This window comes from Cryptomeria japonica, chromosome 10 (assembly GCF_030272615.1).
Source record: "Cryptomeria japonica chromosome 10, Sugi_1.0, whole genome shotgun sequence".
NCBI lineage: Eukaryota > Viridiplantae > Streptophyta > Pinopsida > Cupressales > Cupressaceae > Cryptomeria > Cryptomeria japonica.
Genome location: NC_081414.1, coordinates 276374795 through 276395975, shown reverse-complemented (window position 1 = coordinate 276395975; position 21181 = coordinate 276374795). Strand labels below are relative to the sequence as shown.

The 21181-nt window shown below is 35.1% G+C and overlaps 1 protein-coding gene across 1 annotated transcript in view; it reads left to right on the top strand.

Annotated features, from left to right (window-relative positions):
• The first annotated feature begins 643 nt into the window (after window positions 1–643).
• LOC131035467 (peptidyl-prolyl cis-trans isomerase CYP40) overlaps window positions 644–21181 on the top strand; it is a 38281-nt gene continuing 17743 nt past the window's right edge. The window contains exons 1-5 of the mRNA XM_059213027.1: window positions 644–1052; window positions 7738–8241; window positions 8498–8585; window positions 8906–8958; window positions 12454–12558. Coding sequence (XP_059069010.1) covers window positions 846–1052; window positions 7738–8241; window positions 8498–8585; window positions 8906–8958; window positions 12454–12558 — 957 coding nt within the window. The 5' untranslated portion in view covers window positions 644–845. The remainder of the gene's footprint in view (window positions 1053–7737; window positions 8242–8497; window positions 8586–8905; window positions 8959–12453; window positions 12559–21181) is intronic.

The window sequence follows — 21181 nt, the reverse complement described above, 5'->3', positions numbered from 1 at the left end:
AATATAAAACATTGAACATACAATAATTTATAACACAATGATTTGTTATCAAAGTAGAAGATATATATTTTTTAAATCATGTACTTTTAACTTTTCTTCAAGTTAAGACTTGGAAATATAAGATGCTTTGTAATCCTAACACTCAACCCTAAGGTATATTATACTTTGAATCTAATGAACAACAACAACAAAATAAAAAAATGTAACAATTTTCAGATGTTCCCAAAACTGTCCAATTTTGGTAAACATGGTAGACATCAATTTATTTTTATTAAATTTATATTGTTTTCCACTTTTGAAAATAAATACTAATTTAAATGGAGCCTCTTAAATATTTCAATTTTGAAAAGGCAAACCTTAACAGGTATTATCCTTTGTGTCCACCTTTTTAGGTCAAAATCATTAACCACAAAAAAAAACACCCTCCTCCGGCCCGCACTCCAATGCAGCGCAAGATACTCTCTCTTGAAAGCGACCCATAATGCCACGTGGCGCCGTCCAAATTCTAATCACGGGCGTACGTCCTTTTCCGGAACATTCCTCCTGACGCCGGCGGCCGTTAAACGGTCAATCTCGTCGGCCGGCGTGCTGGTTCAACTTCCCGGTACCGGTAAGTTTAAAGTTTAAAAGCCCCTTCCATAATTTACGAGATTTGAAAATTGAAGCAACGAAGCGTCGCTCTCTGCACCTCTGAACAAGGTGGAAGAGCAATAAATAATGCAGCGACGTTGATAAAAGTTGAAATAATCAGAAGCAAGAACCAAGGCAACGTTGAACGAATCAAATCTATATATATATATTTATTGTTGCAAAGGAGAGTTTTCTGCTAGGGTTTATGTTGTATTATGGTTGAGATTGGTCGGAGGTTTGAGTCTGAGGAAATGGCTAATCCAAGATGTTACCTGGATATTATGATAGGAGAGGAACTGGAAGGGAGAATTGTGGTGGAGGTTTACAGTGATGTTGTGCCTAAAACGGCTGAGAATTTCAGGGCGCTTTGTACTGGAGAGAAGGGCATTGGCCCTCACACTGGCTTTCCCCTGCATTTCAAGGTGTTTATTCCTTTCTCTGCCTTTTGCCAGTTTGTCTTCTTGTTTGTTTTACATTTCATTATTTTGGTTTATAGTTAAATAAGAAGAAAACGACATTGTTGCCTCTGCCGGAGGAATCGTGAATAAAAGCTGTCGTTGAGGCGGTTGTAACTAGTGCGAGGGAAAGGCAATGCTGATGGCCCTAATAACGTTTTTTCTAAAAGCTTTTCCCTTAAAGTAAACATAAAAACAGCCTGGAATGTCAAGCTTACCTTTCAGATGACAGGCTGAATTTTTTGAATGCCTTTCTTTTCACGCTTTGGTAGTCAAATCTTTAAATTTTATATTCGTAAGCAATGCATAGAAATCCTTGTGTAGAATTTTATACTTTTGAAGAGAGATAATGTTGTGCGATCGCATTCTGTTAAAAAGAACACCAACTTTTTCTCATTTGGCTCTGTTGATGGCGCTTTTTTTATTTCTCCGTGTTCTTCATCCCAAAACCTATTTTTCAATTTTGAAATCCTAAAACACATGTGATCGACGGAAATTCGTATACATACATTGTTACATGCAAGCTGCCCCAAATAAATTTTACATATTTGCTTGAAGGATCCTGTAAAATTTACAGTTTATGCTCTAGACTTGATGGTTGTTCTGACTAGACTTGGAACTTAGATCCAATTTCTCTATACGTAGGATACGTTGAATAACTCTTTGTTTCCAACTTTTTGGTAATTCTAGGCCTTGATTCATTTGGGCCATAGAATTTAAGTTGAAGCTTTGACTAGTCTACTTTTTGAAGTGGTTTTGTTTACATTGCTTAATGAGAACAAAGTTGGTGGGAAAAATGACAAGGTCATGGTGACCAGCAAGCTCAGGAGTTGGAAGACTCTTGAAAGGAGATTTAAAGAGCCTCCCCAATGTTCTAGGGCTGCGAAGCCTTGGTAGTTCTTGGATAGCACAGTGGTAGATGAGACGTTTAATAGGTGCTCTATTGATGTTTAGATTTAGTAGTGTTTATTCGGTGACTGCAAACAAAATAATTTTCCTTCATGACACAGTCACTTGCACACAAAAGAGTGCCTTGAATTTTATTGCAAAGATATGCCCACTTGGTAACAAATAACCATGAAGCACACGGAAACTAATTTGATCTACCCTACTCTAACCCAAGAGAAAGAGAAGGAAAAAGATAAGGGGAGACAGGAAAGGGAAAAGAAATGGGAAGGAAGAGCAAAAGGGATTAGGAAAGAAAAAGAAAACTAGCTTGTTGATTTGAGACTTGGCAATTGTTGGTTTAATGAATGCCACTTGCAAACACAAAGAAACCACTCATACAATTGTTAGTCTTGGCTCAACATGGAAGCACAGGTGATGCAATCATCTAAGGCAACATGTAGATCATTAATTTACCAACAAATGGCATCAATTATCAAATTAATTGCACAAGTTAGAAACAACAAATCCATTAACAAATACACATTAAATGCTCAAAATCATGTTTGCAAAGAGAAAACCCAGCTAAAATACAATGTTTACATTCAAAGCAACAAGGTTTAGGGAAACTCTCCACCAAGTTGCTTGCTTAGGTGAAATCAAGTTTACTAGCCTCATGGTAGCTTGTTCCTAGCTATTTCCCAGCTAGGGAAAATCCAACCTCACAATGACAAGCAACCTCCTCTTTTTACACAGACCCAAGATTCATAGTGCAACTTACCAAATGCATCTGGTAGGTGGCAACATTAATCACAAAATTCCGGAAAATTCTAGTCTAGGTGCTAATTTTTGAATTCACGCATTTAATGTTTGTAGGTTTGAGAAGCATTTTGACACAAGATTTGATTTTACAAAGACCTGAATTACGTACAACTTGCATCTAGAGATTTAACCATATTGTGATTCTAGATTTCACATGCATATGACATACTTGATAAACTTAGCCATCGATATTTGTGCTGCCATAGGTTTTTTGATCGATCTTCTAGTGGTCATGTAATCTCAAGGAAATCAAACTTGTACTTGAGTATCAAAGTGTTGAGCCACCTACAAGAAGAGAAGGTGCAAAATTAGATTTTAAGATGATTCCAAAGAAATTTGAAGTTTATTTTGAAATTGATCATTACATTTTATAGTTTGGGCTATGTTTGATGTATCCGGTCCATGTTAATACACAAGATCATGCTACATGTCCATTAGGATTTGGCTTTAGGTTGCTAGGTTATAAGAGGTAATTGTCTCATTGTAGTGTGTGTTGCAAGTTAAATGGGTGAGGAAATATCAATGATCATTCCCTTTGTAGGCCAAATTCGAAAAAAGATACAAGTTGTCAAGTTTTATTGCATCATGAAATGACACATGGCATTAGTGTAGACATGATGATTAGTCATGCCAATTGCTCGACAAGCTTGAGCTAAAATCTGTAGCCAATTGTCAATTTGTATTATATCACGATTATAAGTGGCAGCCTTGGAAGGAAACACTGTGGCATAGAGGAAGTGGGCCAATCATTTTCCAATGATATCAGGTCATGTAGGCACAGGGGAAGAAGGGTGAGTGTTGTGCAATTGGTTGCAACGAATGAGTCAACATGAAATATACCAGCTTGTGAAGCAAATGAAAATTCTAATAGTGTTCTCTAGATTAGAGAAGAAAAGTAGATTATGCTCACTCTTATTTAGTTTCTTAGACCAACGGATCACTCAAAAATAATGAAGAATTCAAAATATCATCTCAAAATGTATTCATTCCATACCATTTATCAGTTCAACAATTATACAATGATTAGATAACCTAAGTGATTTGAATATATCTATTAAACAACTTGTTTATCAGTTTATATATTTGACAATATGAGTTCCTATTGGCAAGAATGCCTTCAGATGTATGAGAGCCTTCAAAATATTTATTAAGGCAAAAATTATTAACCTGGGACTTCCCAATATCACCTCTGTCCTGTTATGATGGTATTGATGATTGAGATTACGAGCTTGCTTTTATAGGCAGAAGCACTAGTTGCTTTCTTATGTTAATTGTCTTAGACGCTGTGAGAAATCTGTCGCACTCCTAGCTTGTGCTCTATTGATCTGATTGCGAGTTGATGTCCAAACATCCACTCGAGCTCAGCTCCAGGATCCCAATTGTCTTGCGATTCTTATCACATATATGGTGGGGTCTTGTGATTCTTGAAAATGCTTCTTGTAGTCTCCTTCTCGACCGCACGTGTGCAAAAATCCAATCAGATAGCGCCTAGGATAGATGTCTTTGAAATTTAGTAATGCAAAGATAGTTGAAAGCTTGCGAATGGTATTGGTAAGGGTTTTGTCCTACTAGGTGCGAGATGCTTAGGTTGGCATCTGAGCTCCCTTGCAGCATTCGTTTAATGCAAGTAGAAAAGAAACCTTCAATTCTTCCTCTCAATGGCAACACACTAATATGTACTAATCTTTCACTAAGTCTACCTCCAAAGGAAAGGCGATATAAGCATAGTTTGGCCCCAAAAGCTGTTTTTTATTGAAATTAATAATAATTATATCTATTTATATTTTCAATTTATTGATTAATTGAATAAAGACAAGGCAAATCAAGCAGGTGCTAGCCAACACTGCTAATGTGTTAGGCTGGCCAACCAGCCTCTACATTAGGTTTTGTGTGTTAGCATAAGCTCATGCAAAAGGTGACATCAAAAAGGTGCTTGTGGAGGGATGACTTGACATAATGTTTGCTTTGCAAAACATGAAGAGAGAATTTTGCAGGATGCTAGAGTTAGATTGTGGGAGTTGCATGTTGGAAGGTGATGGCAACATCCCCGAAGGATGTTAGAGCTCAAAAGGGTCTCAACATTGTGCCATTGGCTGCAAAGTAGCTAAGTTGGCATGTGGTGGGATTGGGGTGAGCTTAGTGTAGGGTTATGCAATGTGCACGAGATCATGGATGAGTCGTAGGATAATCCAACATGGATGATATAAGGGCTTAAGAAAGACAAAAGGATTGGACACATGTTGTCAAAATAGGATTGTGTGGGCTATTAGATGAAATTAGATCGAATGGTTCCTAGGAGTGTAAGGAAATCAACAAGAACATGTAGAGCATTATGAATGAATTTATAAGTCTGTATGCAACCATGATTGAGATCACAAGATCAACTTGTAGTGGTCCACAGAAGGGTGAACAACAAAGGATGCAAAAATGAATAAAAGAGCTTAGTCAAAGTTTGTGGGCCGAGAGGAGATGTTTTGATTAGTTATCAATCTGGCCATGAACTAGAGTTTATGGTTGTAGAGGGCCAAAATGAGGCAGAAGCCAAAAAGGTGGGTGTCCATTTCAAGAGGAAATTGGGTTTGTTGCACAAGTAGCAACAAGCTCCCAAACATTTATGTACTTTGGTTTGTGGATGATATGCTGAACTAATATCAAATTCTGTTTGAACAAGCAAAATATCTCTCTCCAAGATTGCTTGTATTTTTTCTTGCCACAATCACTTGTTATTCTCTTTGGAAAATCATGGAGTTATAGATATTTTTATAATAGTTTAGCCAAACATGGAGTTAAGCTTCTTTGGAATGAATTGGGCATACTTTTTAAATGCAATTTGCAACCACAAGTATGCTGTCTTTTTCATTAAACAGTGGCAATCCTGTAGTAAAATCCACTAAAATTTCCTACCCTTTGATATTAGAAATATTGAGATGATTAAGGAAAGTACAAGTTTTCACATTCTCTGCTTTATTCTTATGGCATAAGTGTTAGTAGAAAGCTAGTTACATTTTATATGGTATTTTCTTTTCTCTTTATTGACTGGGCCGGTCGATAGTAAATATATATATATATATATATATATATATATATATATATATATATATATATATATATATATATATATATATATGTATGTATGTATATATGTATGTATATATATAGCAGTGCAACTTTCAATATGTAAAATGTGCTGAATTAAAAGGTATCATTTTTAAGTATAGAAGTAGATGTCAATGAAAGCAAATATTAACTATATCAATATGTATGTATATATATATATATATATATATATATATATATATATATATATGTATGTATGTATATATGTATGTATATATATAGCAGTGCAACTTTCAATATGTAAAATGTGCTGAATTAAAAGGTATCATTTTTAAGTATAGAAGTAGATGTCAATGAAAGCAAATATTAACTATATCAATATTTGATAATCAGCATCATGCTAAATATGGTTAAATAATTAGACATGCACACCATAGCCATGTTGTTTTATATTTCTTAAGTGTTATCTTATAAATATGTCCCTTTAGACCAATTAAGAACCTAGTTGACCATATGGAAATGATATTTTTAGGGGTCACTACATTATAAATAGGCATCTCCTTCAGCATTTACGAAAGGAGAATTGCCTGATCGGCTCTACTTGTGCTTGCATTAGCATATCTTCCATCAGAGATTCTTCAAGGTTCTAGAGTAAGGAGTACTTCACCAAAGGACGATAAGTTGCTACACAAGGCCTTGAAGGTCCAATAATAGGATTACACTAGCAATGTACACCAAGCCTTAAAAGTCCCTTGTGGTGTTCTACTAGTCTTTTTTTCTATTCATCTCGACTTTATCTAAAATCACCTTTTACAAGTGCTTAATACAAGGGGGAGTTTAATGCATCTACAACTTAACCTAGGCAAGTATCAATTTGCTCTATCTCCTTTATTTATGCGGATCTGATTCTCATTGCATGCTTTTTAAGTTTAACTCATTATCTTACATGTTTATTTTATTGTCTTCCATGTTGCCTTATTTGTAACCATTGCTCACTTAGCCCATGGTTAACCTACTTTTCCTTTGTCGAATACATTGCCCATCCTGATATCATATATGTATTGTCCTTATAGGAAGCCCACTATAAGAGGCCTTGTACCTTTACCCTATTTAATGGTTAATATTGTTAGATACCTTTTCTTAGTGTTTACCTCTACCTCTAATTCATTAGGAAATATCTTTTATCTTTATCATTTCAACAATATGACATGTGCATCATCGACCAAAACATTACAACTCAACTTAAAGGAAATGAAAAAACATCTGAAGAAGGATCATTTTTGACTCATGGCTTGTTTGGTATAAGGAAGTTGAACACCTTTCTAATATTAAAATATCAGTCAAAATGTCAAGAGGCTTTGTAGGAACCATTAAAGAAACTTACACTTGAAAGGGGTATGAAGCATATTATTCAGCTGTCAGCTAAGTTTGAGAAAAAGGTACTGTGGTGCTGTGTCCACACAGATAAGGCTATTTATAGAAAATTCAGATTGAAAAGGTTTTGCAGGATGTTAATAATTATAGTGGCTTCAAAGTCCGGAGAGATTTTTATTGATTTGAACTTGATTTATTTATGCATTGAACACATGTGACCAATTATACTGCCTTTCAGTGTCCTACATTGTGTTAGAATCAAACAATCTACTCTTATTCTTCTTGAATGGAAGGAATTTTATAAAGGCATGATTACATTAAAAACTCTGGAATATTATCAAGGATTGGAGCTCTATGATATTATTTTGTGTTTAGTGATAATTATAGGAGATGAATATTGTATTACCATTGTCAATTCTGAAGATTGAGTTCTCTGTATACTATTTTGCTCAATTATATTTTTAATTCAAGATCTCTAACACAAGCCAACATTAAATGCTACTTTTTGTTGCAGGGAGTTCCCTTCCATCGTGTTATCAAAGGTTTTATGATACAAGGTGGTGACATGTCTGCTCGCAATGGTACAGGAGGCGAGTCAATCTATGGATTGAAATTTGAGGATGAAAACTTTCAGCTGAAGCATGAGCGTAAAGGAATGCTGTCAATGGCAAACTCTGGACCTAACACAAATGGTTCACAATTTTTCATCACAACAACAAGGACTTCCCATCTGGATGGGAAGCATGTTGTCTTTGGGAAAGTGATTAAAGGAATGGGAGTTGTGCGTGCAATTGAGCACACTCCCACAGATAGTACTAATGAACGCCCCACAGTTGATGTTGAAATTGCAGATTGTGGGGAGATTCCAAGAGGGGCAGATGATGGAATTTCAAATTTTTTTAAGGATGGCGATTTATATCCAGATTGGCCGGCTGATCTTGATGAGAAATCAGAAGAAATTTCATGGTGGATGAAGGCAGTGGATTCTGCTAAAAGTTTTGGAAATGAGAACTATAAGGTGAGACAACTGGAATCCACTGTTTTTTGTAACAGCTTATTCAGTTACAGGCATTTAATGTCCATTGCATTTATTTATTATCACTCCAGTCAAGTTATGAAGAATCACTTTAGTATTACATTCCGGGTGCTTTCTTGGTCTTAGATATCTGATGTGTAAAAGAACTTAGTTTGAACAACATAATGTATCACATTGTTATGCTTTGTGCTGGATTTATAATATTACTCTCATCTTACTCTGGGTCGTCTTTTTGCAGAAAGGGGATTACAAAATGGCTTTAAGAAAGTATAGAAAGGCATTACGCTATTTGGACATTTGCTGGGAGAAAGAGGATATAGATGATGGTATTCCCGATTTTCTTTGTTACTTGGTGATACTACCTAGATATTTCTACATCCATAGAAGGCTGCAGTTTTCATATTATTAGATTATTGTTGATATAAAATATGCAAGCTATTATATTGTTTAGTGTATGTGGTTTTTTAATTGGATGGAAAATATTCAAATTAAATATTCTGTATGCTTGCAAGCTGTTTGAACAAATTTTTTTGGTAAAATTTAACAATATTTCTACTCAATTTGTGCATATTGTTTGAAGGATCTTTCATAATTAGTATCTGGGATTGTGGGGCAGGTCTAACAATTTAGTGTTATGGATTGACAGAGAAAAGCAATTATCTAAGGAAGACAAAGTCACAAATCTTTACAAACAGTTCTGTAAGTGATATGCAAAATCATTTTTACATTATATTATATATTACCATGAACTTCACAGTTTTATATTCATACAAAATTATAAGTCAGAATGTGATGCATGCTTTGCTTGAAAGTTGTGCAAGCTGTGAGTTATTAGTATGCATATAACTTGTTTCAATTTGACAATGGGTTAAACACGTTTGAGAGGCTGAACCTACTTTCTAGTTTTTCTCTGGGTGCCATACTTACTTTGTTAAGGGAAATCTGGTAAGAAATTTTTGTATGTGAAAATATCTTAAACAGATTCCAGAAAATGTGTTGTTTGTTTTTTGTTCTCTGTAGGCATTGACGATTTTATGTTGATCTTGCTAGTTTGCATTTATCCATTCTCTAGCATAGTGCCTGTATAAGCTACTGTGTTACTAGATCCATTTTTAGGTGTGGTGTGGACATTATTCATGAGCACCACTTAAGCTTTGTTATGAATGCTGGTAATTGTGTATGGTGGGGGGCAAACTATCATCTGTGACCATTTACAGTCCATTACACTATGAATGGCTTTTCTGCTTTTTGGGTTGTAGCATGGATGAGTGCAAAACTTGTCTAGCTTATGTCTACAGATAAAAGTAACCTGATATACAAAAGTACTTAAGTTCAAAGATTTTTTTCATCTGCGTTTCATTACAGATGCAGCATCTCACCTACAACAGACCACGCCTAACTTTATTGTTACATTTATCAGTGAAAGAATTCTATATGAACTCTTAACCAATGACTACAATGTTAAAATTGAATTTGTCAACAATACATGCATTTTTGCATTCAACTTTTCTGTTGCACCATCCTATAATTTCTGTATTTACATTTATTGCTGAGATATCCACATGTGACAAACATTACACAATCACTGGCTAACCATGTAAGAACTAGATACCCAAATAAATTAAGATTAACAGGGGAGAGGCACTGTAAGGAATTTATAATATATATCATGACTGTTCAAATTGCATGGGTCTTCACATGTGATCTTTCATAGAAAGTCTAAACCTTTTTCCTAAGTTGCCACTCCTGGTTCGGGCTAGGGTTCGGGTTCGCGGGTTCTGTCATTTTTTTTGGGGGTTTTGGGTTCATTAGTACAAAAAACAGATAAAAATAAAAAATATATACATTATACATATATGCTGCAGTAGTTAAGTTCAAAATACACCACTATGCTAATAGACAAATAACATAGCAAAATACACCTCCATATTAATAGTCAAAACTTGACTGTCATGATGTATACTAAGGTTTTAGTTCAAATAACATAGCAAATTAGTAAATGCACAACCATATTAATGTTTTAGTTCAAAAATAATAATGTCAAGTATCAACAATCAGCCATCATTGATCAAATATCATCATCCTCCTCCATATGCTGTGGTAAATTAGAAGAACCAAAAAACAAAGTTCAGCAATGGAGCAAAGAAGTTTTGTTTTTCATTCTATTGGGCAAAAATGAAATAGGATTTACCTTTTTGGTGTTTTAAGAGGTCAAATTAGGGTTGGGGAGATCAAATATGCCTTTTTGGCAAAAAGACACTTTAAAGAGGTCAAAATAATTAATATTGCGGTCAAATTCTTCATGGGTCTCTTGAAAAGCATCAAAATTCTTGCTGGGTTCTTCCCGGGTTCGCAGGGCCGAACACACAGGCTGTGGGCCAAATCCTGTCCAAACCCATAGGGAATTGTGCCTGGACCAGAACCCAGGGGGAATTGGACCAGGACCTGGGAGGTCCCCCTGCAGAACCCAGAAACTTAGGCTTTTTCCACTCAAGTTTTGATATTTCTCAAAGTTCCGATTTTTTCTTTTCAAATTTGTAATTATTTCAACATTAAATCTAATCAAATAATCATTTGCTTACAGTGGGTAAATGGTCTGCTATAATGTACTTGATATCAAAAGCATTCCAAATAAGTTATGAGATAATACCTGGTCTAATGCAAATGTAGTGTGCAAAAACCCTCTTGATATGAAAAGAACTGCCAACTTATTGTGGAGTGCCTGTGAAAGCTCAGCAATTTTGCATCTGGTTTCTAGTATCTTGATATTGAGTTCATGAACTCTTTTTTCTTTTGATTGGTAAATTGGTGTTAGATTAGGGGTCCTTCACCTGAAAACAGAAATTACAGATTATAAGGTTCCTCACCAAATAACCACACCTGCAAATTATATCTTCTCAAAAAACTTACTGAGGCTTTAAAACCAAAAGGTTTATGATCTGTCTAGTTCACTAGGCAATGTCCTATTTATGATCTCTGCATCTCTGTGAGAAAGACCCTCTTGTGAATACTGTCTAATGGTTATTCAAAGGCAGGAGCTTTCTTAACTTCTTGATCTTGCTTTATACTTGCTCTTGTCTTCAGGGTTACCTAATTCCCATGTGCTACATGTCACCTATATATCGTGATGCTTGTTCTTGTTTCTCTTGGTGCCAATGGTGTTATGTGGATCTTAGCAATTTTCTTTTTATCCCTTCTCTGCTGTAGTGCTTGTAGATACTACAATGTTACTAGATTCAGTTTAAGGCATAGTGTGGACATTTGTCACAAACATTACTTAAGAAGCTTGGTTTTTAAATGCTGGTAATAAGATTAATGTGGTTTAAACTATTAAGATTTGCCTCTGTGGGCATTCACAACATATTACAGTACACAAACTTAAATCACTTCTTGCCATGTAGACATTGTCTGTATTCTCAAATATTATTAGAGAAATGGGGCAATCGGATGTGTTATCCCCATTTGCATATGCAGGGGGTGGGGGAGATAACACCAACTTAAATCACTTGCATTGTAGCCATTGTTTATGTTATCAAATTTATTACTAGAGAACTGTATTAACATAATATATGAGTTAAATGATGTAAAACCTATTGGGAATTAATTGGAATGGTGGTGAATTAATAGTTTAATATAGATTGAAGAAGTTACGAGTGAATACACTCCATAGGCTTGGATAGGTAGAGTCAGCACTCACCTTGCTAGGGTTGGGAGTCAAAAACTATTTTGTAGATATGAAGGGAGCAGATATATCCTTTTCCAATTTTTGTACATACTTAAGATATACAATAGTGTTAAAAATAGATTAAAACTTATAGAAAGCTTTAGTAAGCTTCCTAGTAGTTGGTACAGTTTAATAGTGACATGATTGCCTATTTTAGCACTAATTGTCTAGAGCATCTTATGTAACGATGTGGGAAAATGTCAAATGGCCTGTCTAAATTGGATAGTTAAGTTCTAATATGTTTTCAATTTTATTGATGTGTATGACATTGGGTTGAATCATTGTTAAATGATAAGGGCTGTTGCTGCTTGATATTTTGCAGTTTAGGATGTTTTTTTGTTTTAAACCTGTTATAGATGGGTTACTGTACTCTCTCTTTTAGGCCTGTTTTATATTCTAATTAACTTTTGCCCCTAGCATGCTAGAATCAATTAAAATTTTGGTCTGATGAAATAGTGCTTGTTCTACAGGCTTGCAAGCTGAAGTTAGGAGATTCAAAAGGTGCTCTTTTGGATACTGACTTTGCAATGCGTGATGGTGAGGATAATGTGAAAGCCTTATTCCGTCAGGGTCAGGTATTGTCTGGATTGATCAAGGCAGTATTTTTTATTTTTGTATAATTTGAAGGGGCCATGATGATTGGACTCCTCTATGAGAATTTCTTTATGTGATTTCACAGCAGAGGCATCATTTTTTGGTGTTTCTATTCAAGGCACTTTCTTTTGGTTGTTTGGATTATAGCAGATGGTCTATTTTTGGTTTTTGGTGTTATTCAAAACTGATTTACTCTATCATGGCTTGTTGGAAACAGAAACAGAGATACACAGGGAGACATTCCCACCATCCGAACTTTGCGTCCCTGTCCCCATCCCCGTCCCCAACCCCAAGACAGGGGAATGACAGGGGACTCCCTTTGCTGACCCATGGTGTCCCTTGACTGTCTGAGGGAGAGTGAGGCATCCCCGTTTTATAATAAAATAAAGTCACTTAAAATAAAATAAAATAAATAACAGTCATTTCTCATAAAACCAAAAAAAAGTCATTGGAGCTCCCTGCATTCAACAATAGTAATTCTCACGTGACAGTTCATAAGCACCGGACAATGGTAAATGTACATTTTTACAAGATTCTTAAGAATGGACAAACCTGCAACGTGTTTCAAGTGTTTACAGTGTCCAATTTTGATTTTTTCCAAGCAAGTTAGATGGGCAAGCTCCTGATGCTCAGGGCATTTATATTATTGTGAATATTGATCTTTTGTGTGTGAATTTTTGTATTCTAGTGGTTGTTACAAGACACTGCTCGCTAAATTGTTTGCTTAGACTTTTTAGTGGCAACCAAATTACTTATTGCAAAATAAATATGCTTGCTTCAAATGTATGTTGATCTTTAGAAACCAACAGTTACTAATCTATTATTGGAATATAGTCAGTGCATATTGACTTTCTTTTAGCATGTATTGTGCCAGTATTATTCCTCATTGAAAATACACACGCACACACACACTTATGTTGAAAAGATGAAATTTGATATTTCTGTATATATTGAAAAGAGAAATTTTATTGTATTCATTACAAAAAGGCTCAAATGCTACAAAAGTATGTTCCACCAGGATTTTGGGATGGGGACGACAAGGGATGGGGATACATTTTAGGGGACAACAGGGTATATTGCTTTTTAAAAATGGGGAAATTTGTAATATTCATATGATAACATTGATAAGACATTCATCATATACATCAGTGTTTATATTGAGAGTACACATGGGAGCCAAGCAAACTAACAATTTAATTGGTTTCATTAAAGAAGACTCCCTCAGCCAATGCTTTCCAATGTGCTTTTGATATTCAAGAACACTCTTCTCCTAAGCCTTCTCACATTCTGCTAGATCAATCTTCCGAGTTTTCTCATAGACTGGCAAAGTGAAGGCACTTTCTAATGAATTCAGAATCAGGTTTGCAAAGTACTCGATCACTCATTGGTATCTATCATTTTCTAGGGTCATTGTGATTGATACATGCAAGGACAAATTCTTGACTTTAAATGGAGACAAGAAAAAAGGCTGCTTCATGAGGTTGCTATCCCTTAACTTTTTTACTATTTTACTCATATTTTTATTTTCTCCTCCAATTCCAATTCTTGTACTTTTCCATGTCCTAGACTAGTCTTTGATTTTAGAGTATTTTATTACCAAAACTGTTGGAGTATTCAGAGAGAGAAAATTAAATTGCAAATTTGAAACTCTAGGATATATTAAGAGTTGCTATTGTATACGAAGCGATCAAATTGTTGAGCACACTCTTCTATCACTGTCACAAAATTGATGTGAGGAATGCTCCTGTCTAATGTTTATTTCAATAACAAGTATAGAAAAATACCTCCTTAAATTCACTACTATGACTGCTTTTATAACAGCTGATATCTTCCCTTAGAAGTTAGAATGACTGAAAATCTGCTGAAACAGTGACAAAAAAGTACTAAAATAATCTATAATTGATTTCGCGATCTTTTTTTTCTCAAAATTGAGTGTTTTCCTATGTTACCCCGAGTTTCCGGGATGGGGACGGTGGAATGAGTTTCCGGGACAGCAATTTTTTTGCCAATTTTGGGTAGGCAGGGAGACGGCTATATAAAATATCGGGAAAATTTAAAATATATAGGAAAATTTTAAATGTTTGTATTAAAAAATAGATACTATATACATTTTATTCATATGAAAACATGGATAAAGCAGGTATATGTACATTATAGAACCTTAACATACCACATTTGTGTTCAGAGTTCATTGTCAACACTCAGTATGCATTCAGAATTCAGAATTCATTGTCAATACTCAATATGCATTCATAATCAAAAATTCATTGTCAATATGCCAGCACTTGTTTGAATGCAGTTCATTGATTCTTTCTGGTTGGAGGATATTTTGATAGTCTTCCATTACTATTATGTACTACAAAGTTTTGGCTGTTTGTGAAATTCATTACCAAGCTGTTATTCATATTTCTGAGTGATTTTGGCTATGATTCAGACCTGTTTATCTTTCATATCAGTGAAAAGTCCATTATTGCAGACCCGCAACCACTTTTTTACACACTACCGAGTTCTAAGTGTTTGTGAAATTTATTACCAGGCTGCTGCTCATTATTTCTAGGTGCTTTTAAAAGTGATTCAGACATGTTTTCCTGTCATATTAGTGAAAATCCAGTTTTACAGACCTATAATAATATTAAAATATGATTTTTTTGAGCATTTGAGTCTTTCTTTTTATATAAATGTGCTGGGAAAAGGGGGACGGCTGGCCGTCCTCGGGATGGTTAGGGGACATCACAAACGTCCCCAACCATATTGGGGGGACATCCCCTTTGAGAATCACTGCCGTCTTCAAGTTTCCAGGACGTTTCCCACAGATTTTGCAATTTTGGGGATGGCAGGGGGGACGTACGTCCCCTAGCTGTCCCCAAGTCCCTAAAATGTCCCCTGTATTGGGACAAGGGATTTTAGCCCGGGGACGCGTACTCGGGTAACGCAGGTGTTTTTGTGTGGGGGTGTTCCTAAGATAGAAGACATCATTGATGTCTCTAGTTGCCTTGGCGATGCTCTATTGGTATGAACATGATATATTATCTAATTAGTTTATTATTAGGCCCTAATTCACATAAGCACATTCAAGCTTGATTAGGTCATGTGCTTTTTGTGTCATGTCATAGGATTAAGATGCATGTCATGATCTTATTCTATCCTAGGGTTTCATCCTTGTTTTTATATCAAGGGTTTCACATTTTATATTGTATTTTATTCATTTTGCATCTAGTCAATTCCGAGGGTCCATAGCAAATCGATTACTTATCTTTTTGCGTGAAAGGGTGTTTTGGTTGTAGGTGATTTTTGGGCTGCCATGGGTTGAATCAACCAAAGAAGCAAAACTCTGCAAAAAATCGCGATTATACCCGATTAATTGTTGATCGCGGGCCTGGTCGATCAATTCCCTGAAAAAATTGCAATTTTTTGGTCAACGTAGTCAACGATTTTATCGGGTGTAATTCTGAAAAAATCGGAACAGTTGCGCATGAGTAGTCAGGAAAAAATCACCAGCGCAGAACAAATAACCCTCAAAAACCCTAAACGGTGCAGAAAGTAAAAAAAAACAGTGATTTTTTTTTATAAGTATGCTGCGTGAAGGGTTTCAGAGGTAGAATGTGGACGATGGGAGCCATTGACGGGAAGAAGAGCTCATCAGGAAGAAGAGCCAGGTCGCACACCATTGCCAGGTTTTTTTTACGAAGATTCATATAAATTTCGATGCCTTTTTTAAAATGCATGAATACTGTTCGGATATACACTGAAAATTATATGTTTTTCAAAGTAATAATCTGATTAATTACAGAAAATTATACACAGAAAATTCATTTTGTTTATAATAAATCAGATTATTTTTCTGTAATAAATCAGATTATTTTTCTGTTAGGAAATGCCCTAAAATATTTTTAAAAAGTAGTTTTTGATTGTTTTTCTGCAATTTTTTACCTTTTTTTGTAAATCTGATTTTTTCTCGATTTTTTCAAAAAATCTTATACTTTTGTTTTGCCAATTAATTCCCTAAATGATTATTGTTTCCATGGAATCAACAACTCTCACATGGTACAAAGCTCTAGATATGTAATTCCCTTTCCTCTTTTTGGGTGTTTCGGCTAAGAGATTTCATATGTTGCATCTTGGTGCAAAACAAATATTATGGTTGTGCTCAAAAGGCCGAAAAATCACTAAACCCATGTAAGGTTCAAAGGGCTTGTTTACAAAAAATAATTGATTTTTATTTGGGGATTGGAAAAAATGGCTAGAAAAATTCTGAATGGCCATATAGTTGTATGATTACCTTGATGTTTGTGCCTTAAATTTTTGAGTTTGGTTTGATTTTTCCGCTATCTCCATTTCCATGCATATAAGTACAATTAAATATTTTATCGATTTTTTTATTTAAAAAAAATATTTTTTTATTTAAAAAAAATATTTTTTTATTTGGGGATTAACACCCTTGGCTTTAGCCCTTGGTCATGTAGGTGTCAAGCATCCATTTGCTAGACCCTTGGTCCTGTGGGTGTCCAACGCCTTGTTGTTAGCTGCTAGCCCTTAAAGACAACTCCTAATCACGAAGGCAATCAGAACCGTCTATAGTTCCTATAACAAGCCTTGAGGGAGCAGGTTTACGAAAATGGGCATAACTTGGTGTAATGTCACCTTTTGCGATATACTCAATTTTTAACAATTTCAACAAATGTAATTCATTTGCAAATAGAATTTCTATAATAAAATTACATAATTATAATGTCAATTTAGAGAAAATTCTAAAAACTAACATCAAAGCATTTATATCAAGAAACTTGTATATAAATAATCTCTATTAAAATCAAGTATCCCAAATTCATTCATATCCGTTTCATATCTTATTTTCTATAGTCAACCATATTAGGAATCCAATGGAAAAACGTGATAGGACATCAGAAGATTGTCTTCCTCAACCAACCCCAAGGGCATGGAATGAGTCTCCAAGTCCTTCAGCCCCTTGGCCTACAGGTATGGCAAGACCTTTAGTCCATCCATCTCGAGGTGGCATGCTTGTTGAGGGAAGACTGGTATTGGACTGGTATTGGAGCATCTTCCTATAAAACATTTCACATTGATTCCAAACATGATTGCTTGATGGAAATCTGGTAATTAATTACTTTATCCTATATTTCTTGATAGGATGCCGGGAGACTGTCTTCCTCAACCAAGCCCAAGGGCATGGAATGAACCTCCAATTCATTCAGCCCCTTGGCCCACAAGTATGGCAAGACCTCGTGGCGTACTTGATGAGGGAAGACCGATACTGCTACATCTTCCTATCAGATTTATGTTGAGATAAATACAATAATACTTGCATACCAATTATTTGTCTTAATATTATACACTGCTGTTCTTAATTTTTAACTCAGGTTTATTACTGAATTCTTCTCCAATTCAAACTTTATTATTCAATTTCACTTGATTGATGCATTGTTGTTGAATGGTTGATTGATTGGATTCATTCCTTTGATTGTATGATTTGAGGAATTTGTGAGTGGTGATTAGATGATTTGATGAGTAATGGTGTAATGAATACTGGTTTGGTATGTTGGTGAATGATGATTGAATGAATGCTCATTTGATAGAGTGATTTGCTGATTGATCGTTTGCTTGATTTGATAATTGATTGTTGCTTGTTCGATATTTTGGTCAATGATGATTGAATGAACGCTCATTTGATAGAGTGATTTGCTGATTGATTGTTTGCTTGATTTGATAATTGCTGATTGCTTTTGTGGATTTATAAGTGATGATTGATAAGTCCTCCTTGAATGCTTGGAATGATTTCTCCTTTATACTTTATTGGTGAAGGGTCACCATGTTTCATACAAATTGAGTCACCGCCCTCTATTGCTGCCTTATGAGAATAATAAATTATTTTTCAAATGGATCTCCCTTGGATGTCCTCCTCAAATGCAACCTTCTCCCCTATATATCTTCTAATGTGAGGGAATAGTCACACCTCTTCATCATGTCTGCCCTTTGCGAGAGTCACGTTCTTACACAATTTCCACCCTTCATCATTTCTGACCTTTGAAAGAGTCGCAACCATTCACAATTACCACCCTTTGAAAGAGTGCGACCTTTCATCTTTTTTGCGTTTTGAAGGAGTCACTTCCTAATTTTCTTCCCATTCTTTTCGTCTTCCATTAATTCTTTCTCGATTCACATGCTCCGTTCTTTCTTCCTCCCTCCCTCCATATCCCCTTTCAAATGAACTTTGCTCCCTTTTATATCTCATGTTTGAGGGGGTCACAACTCTTCATTTCATACCTTTTGACCATTCATTAAATTTAATTAAATTTTAATCATATTATATTATATTTTTTTCTTTTATGGTTTAATTTTATTATTTTTTATTAAAAAATCCTATTTCATAAAGGGGGCATTATACTTGGGTATACAGTGTTGGATTTTCATAAACGAATAGACATTAGACAACTGTTTTCGAGCTTTATGCATCTGTCCACTTGTTTTTTCTAGATATTTTACTATGTACTTGTTATTTGAGTTTGAATCTAGATTTTGTACTTTGATTTGCCTTTTAGAAAAATTGCAAAAAAGCGGACTTTTTTTCTTGAATGAAGGTGTTATTTGCTTGCATTGTGAGGGGTATATTGCTGTTTCTATTTTCATTTTCTACATTCATGTGTATATAGCATGCATGGAACTTGGATTGCTCCACTGACTCCGTTCAAATATTATGGGTGAAAAAACAAATGGAGATACAAATCAAGGAATTGGGGTATACCGAGTTACAGTCGGTACAAAACTTGAACCAATAGTTGCTGAAAGGTGAAGCCTATGAAACATTATGCATGTCTATTTATCTTTATCTTCTTTTTCACATGGAGTCTTGCATAACGTCAAAACAGTTATGGACTACATTGAAGAGATTATTTGGAAAGCGGGATGCTTTGCAAGATTTAAAATTGATGAATGAGGTCATTGGTTTGAATCCTACAAACTTTAATAGCATCCAAGATTGCTTCAATAAACTCAAATCACCTAGACTTCAGTTGAAAGAGTGGTATTATTAAGAAATAGGACACCCAATTGATTCATTCCATTGTTGCCAAACTTGGTCTTGATTATTTAGTTTTTGTTTTCATATTTTATGTTTCTAGGGATGCTCTTGTTATTGTTTTTTATATGTCATCATTTGATGATATTGCCAAAGTTAATGCAGATGGGTATACCAAAGTCTTCAAAATTGCAAGCTCTTATTGCTAATCAAAGCACAAAAGATCAGGAGGCTTCAAATGGCAAATGAAACAAGCAAAAAAATAAGGGCATTAAGAACAATGAGAAAACCAAGGAATCACCATCACAAGCTATTCTTAAGCCTTCTTCCTCTTCTAATGGGGAACCATCTACGAAGGAGAGACCTAAATGTGCATATTGCAAAAAAAGAAGGGATATGATGAGCATCAATGTCATGCAAAATAAATTGATTAGTTGATGCATCTTCTTTAGAAGAACAATATGTAACTACCTTAAACAATGTTATCTAATGCATCTTTATCTTTGACATCATCTTCAACTTCATAGTTAGGGACATCTGGATTGTCTAATGGCCTTGATGGCCTTGTACTTTACAACGTATCTTGATGGGAAACGATATGTATACGAGTTTTGTGGGAAATGATCTATTGGTATTGGATTAGGCACTTTCAAATTCTACTTTGTGTTCCTTCATTGTCAACCAATCTCCTTTGCATCTATTAGATTACACATAGGGGAGTAGGGAAGACTGTTGAGTTCACACTATATTCAATGATCGTTAGAGACTTGAAGGGTAGGGAAGTTGTTGCTATTGGGATGGTTGATCATGCATCTCATTTTTATACCTTTTCACATTTTGTCCCTAATGGTTGTGCCATTTTTTTGGTTGATATTCACAGCCATGCATCTATCGTGGATTACATTCTTGAGAAGTTTAGTCACTTGAACTTTTGTGATTTTTCATCGACTTTAGTTCTTGAGAATTGTTGAGCTTCCATCTCCACCCCTTGAAGACTTCAATTTCAGTATTGCCATGGCTTCTAGTACTCTAGTTCAACACGATCATTCTAGTCTCTTAGATTCAACCTTGTGGGAAGATTTTTGAATAGGTATTGTAGGATTTGTTATTTGAGTCCCATCCTGTAGATTTGATAAATATAGTTGAGGATATCCATTTCCTCTTTGATGTCAATTATAACACACCTATTATCGCATTGTTGTTGTCTTTGTAGATTGTTCTTTGTGAGTCTTCACAATTGTTTGGATTCGTTTCAACTCATTGCATTGTGACATCCTTTCATTCCAATATGTGGACACTTGAGCAATTTTTAGAGGTAGACACCTTGAGACTTCTTGCCTCATGTTTCTTCTTGGAATGGGAGTTTTTTCTATGTACTCCATTGGATTTGTTTCTCGTAAGGCAAATAAATGTTTGCCATTTTTGGGCCATCTTTAGTATTCATCTTTGAGCATATTCACCATTGGCATAATAGCTACATTTTTGTCAGGGGGATACATAGTCTTTCTTTTTCTCTGCTATTGGGGGGGGAGGTGGGGTTATTTATTGTACAATAATTATAGTAGTCCTTG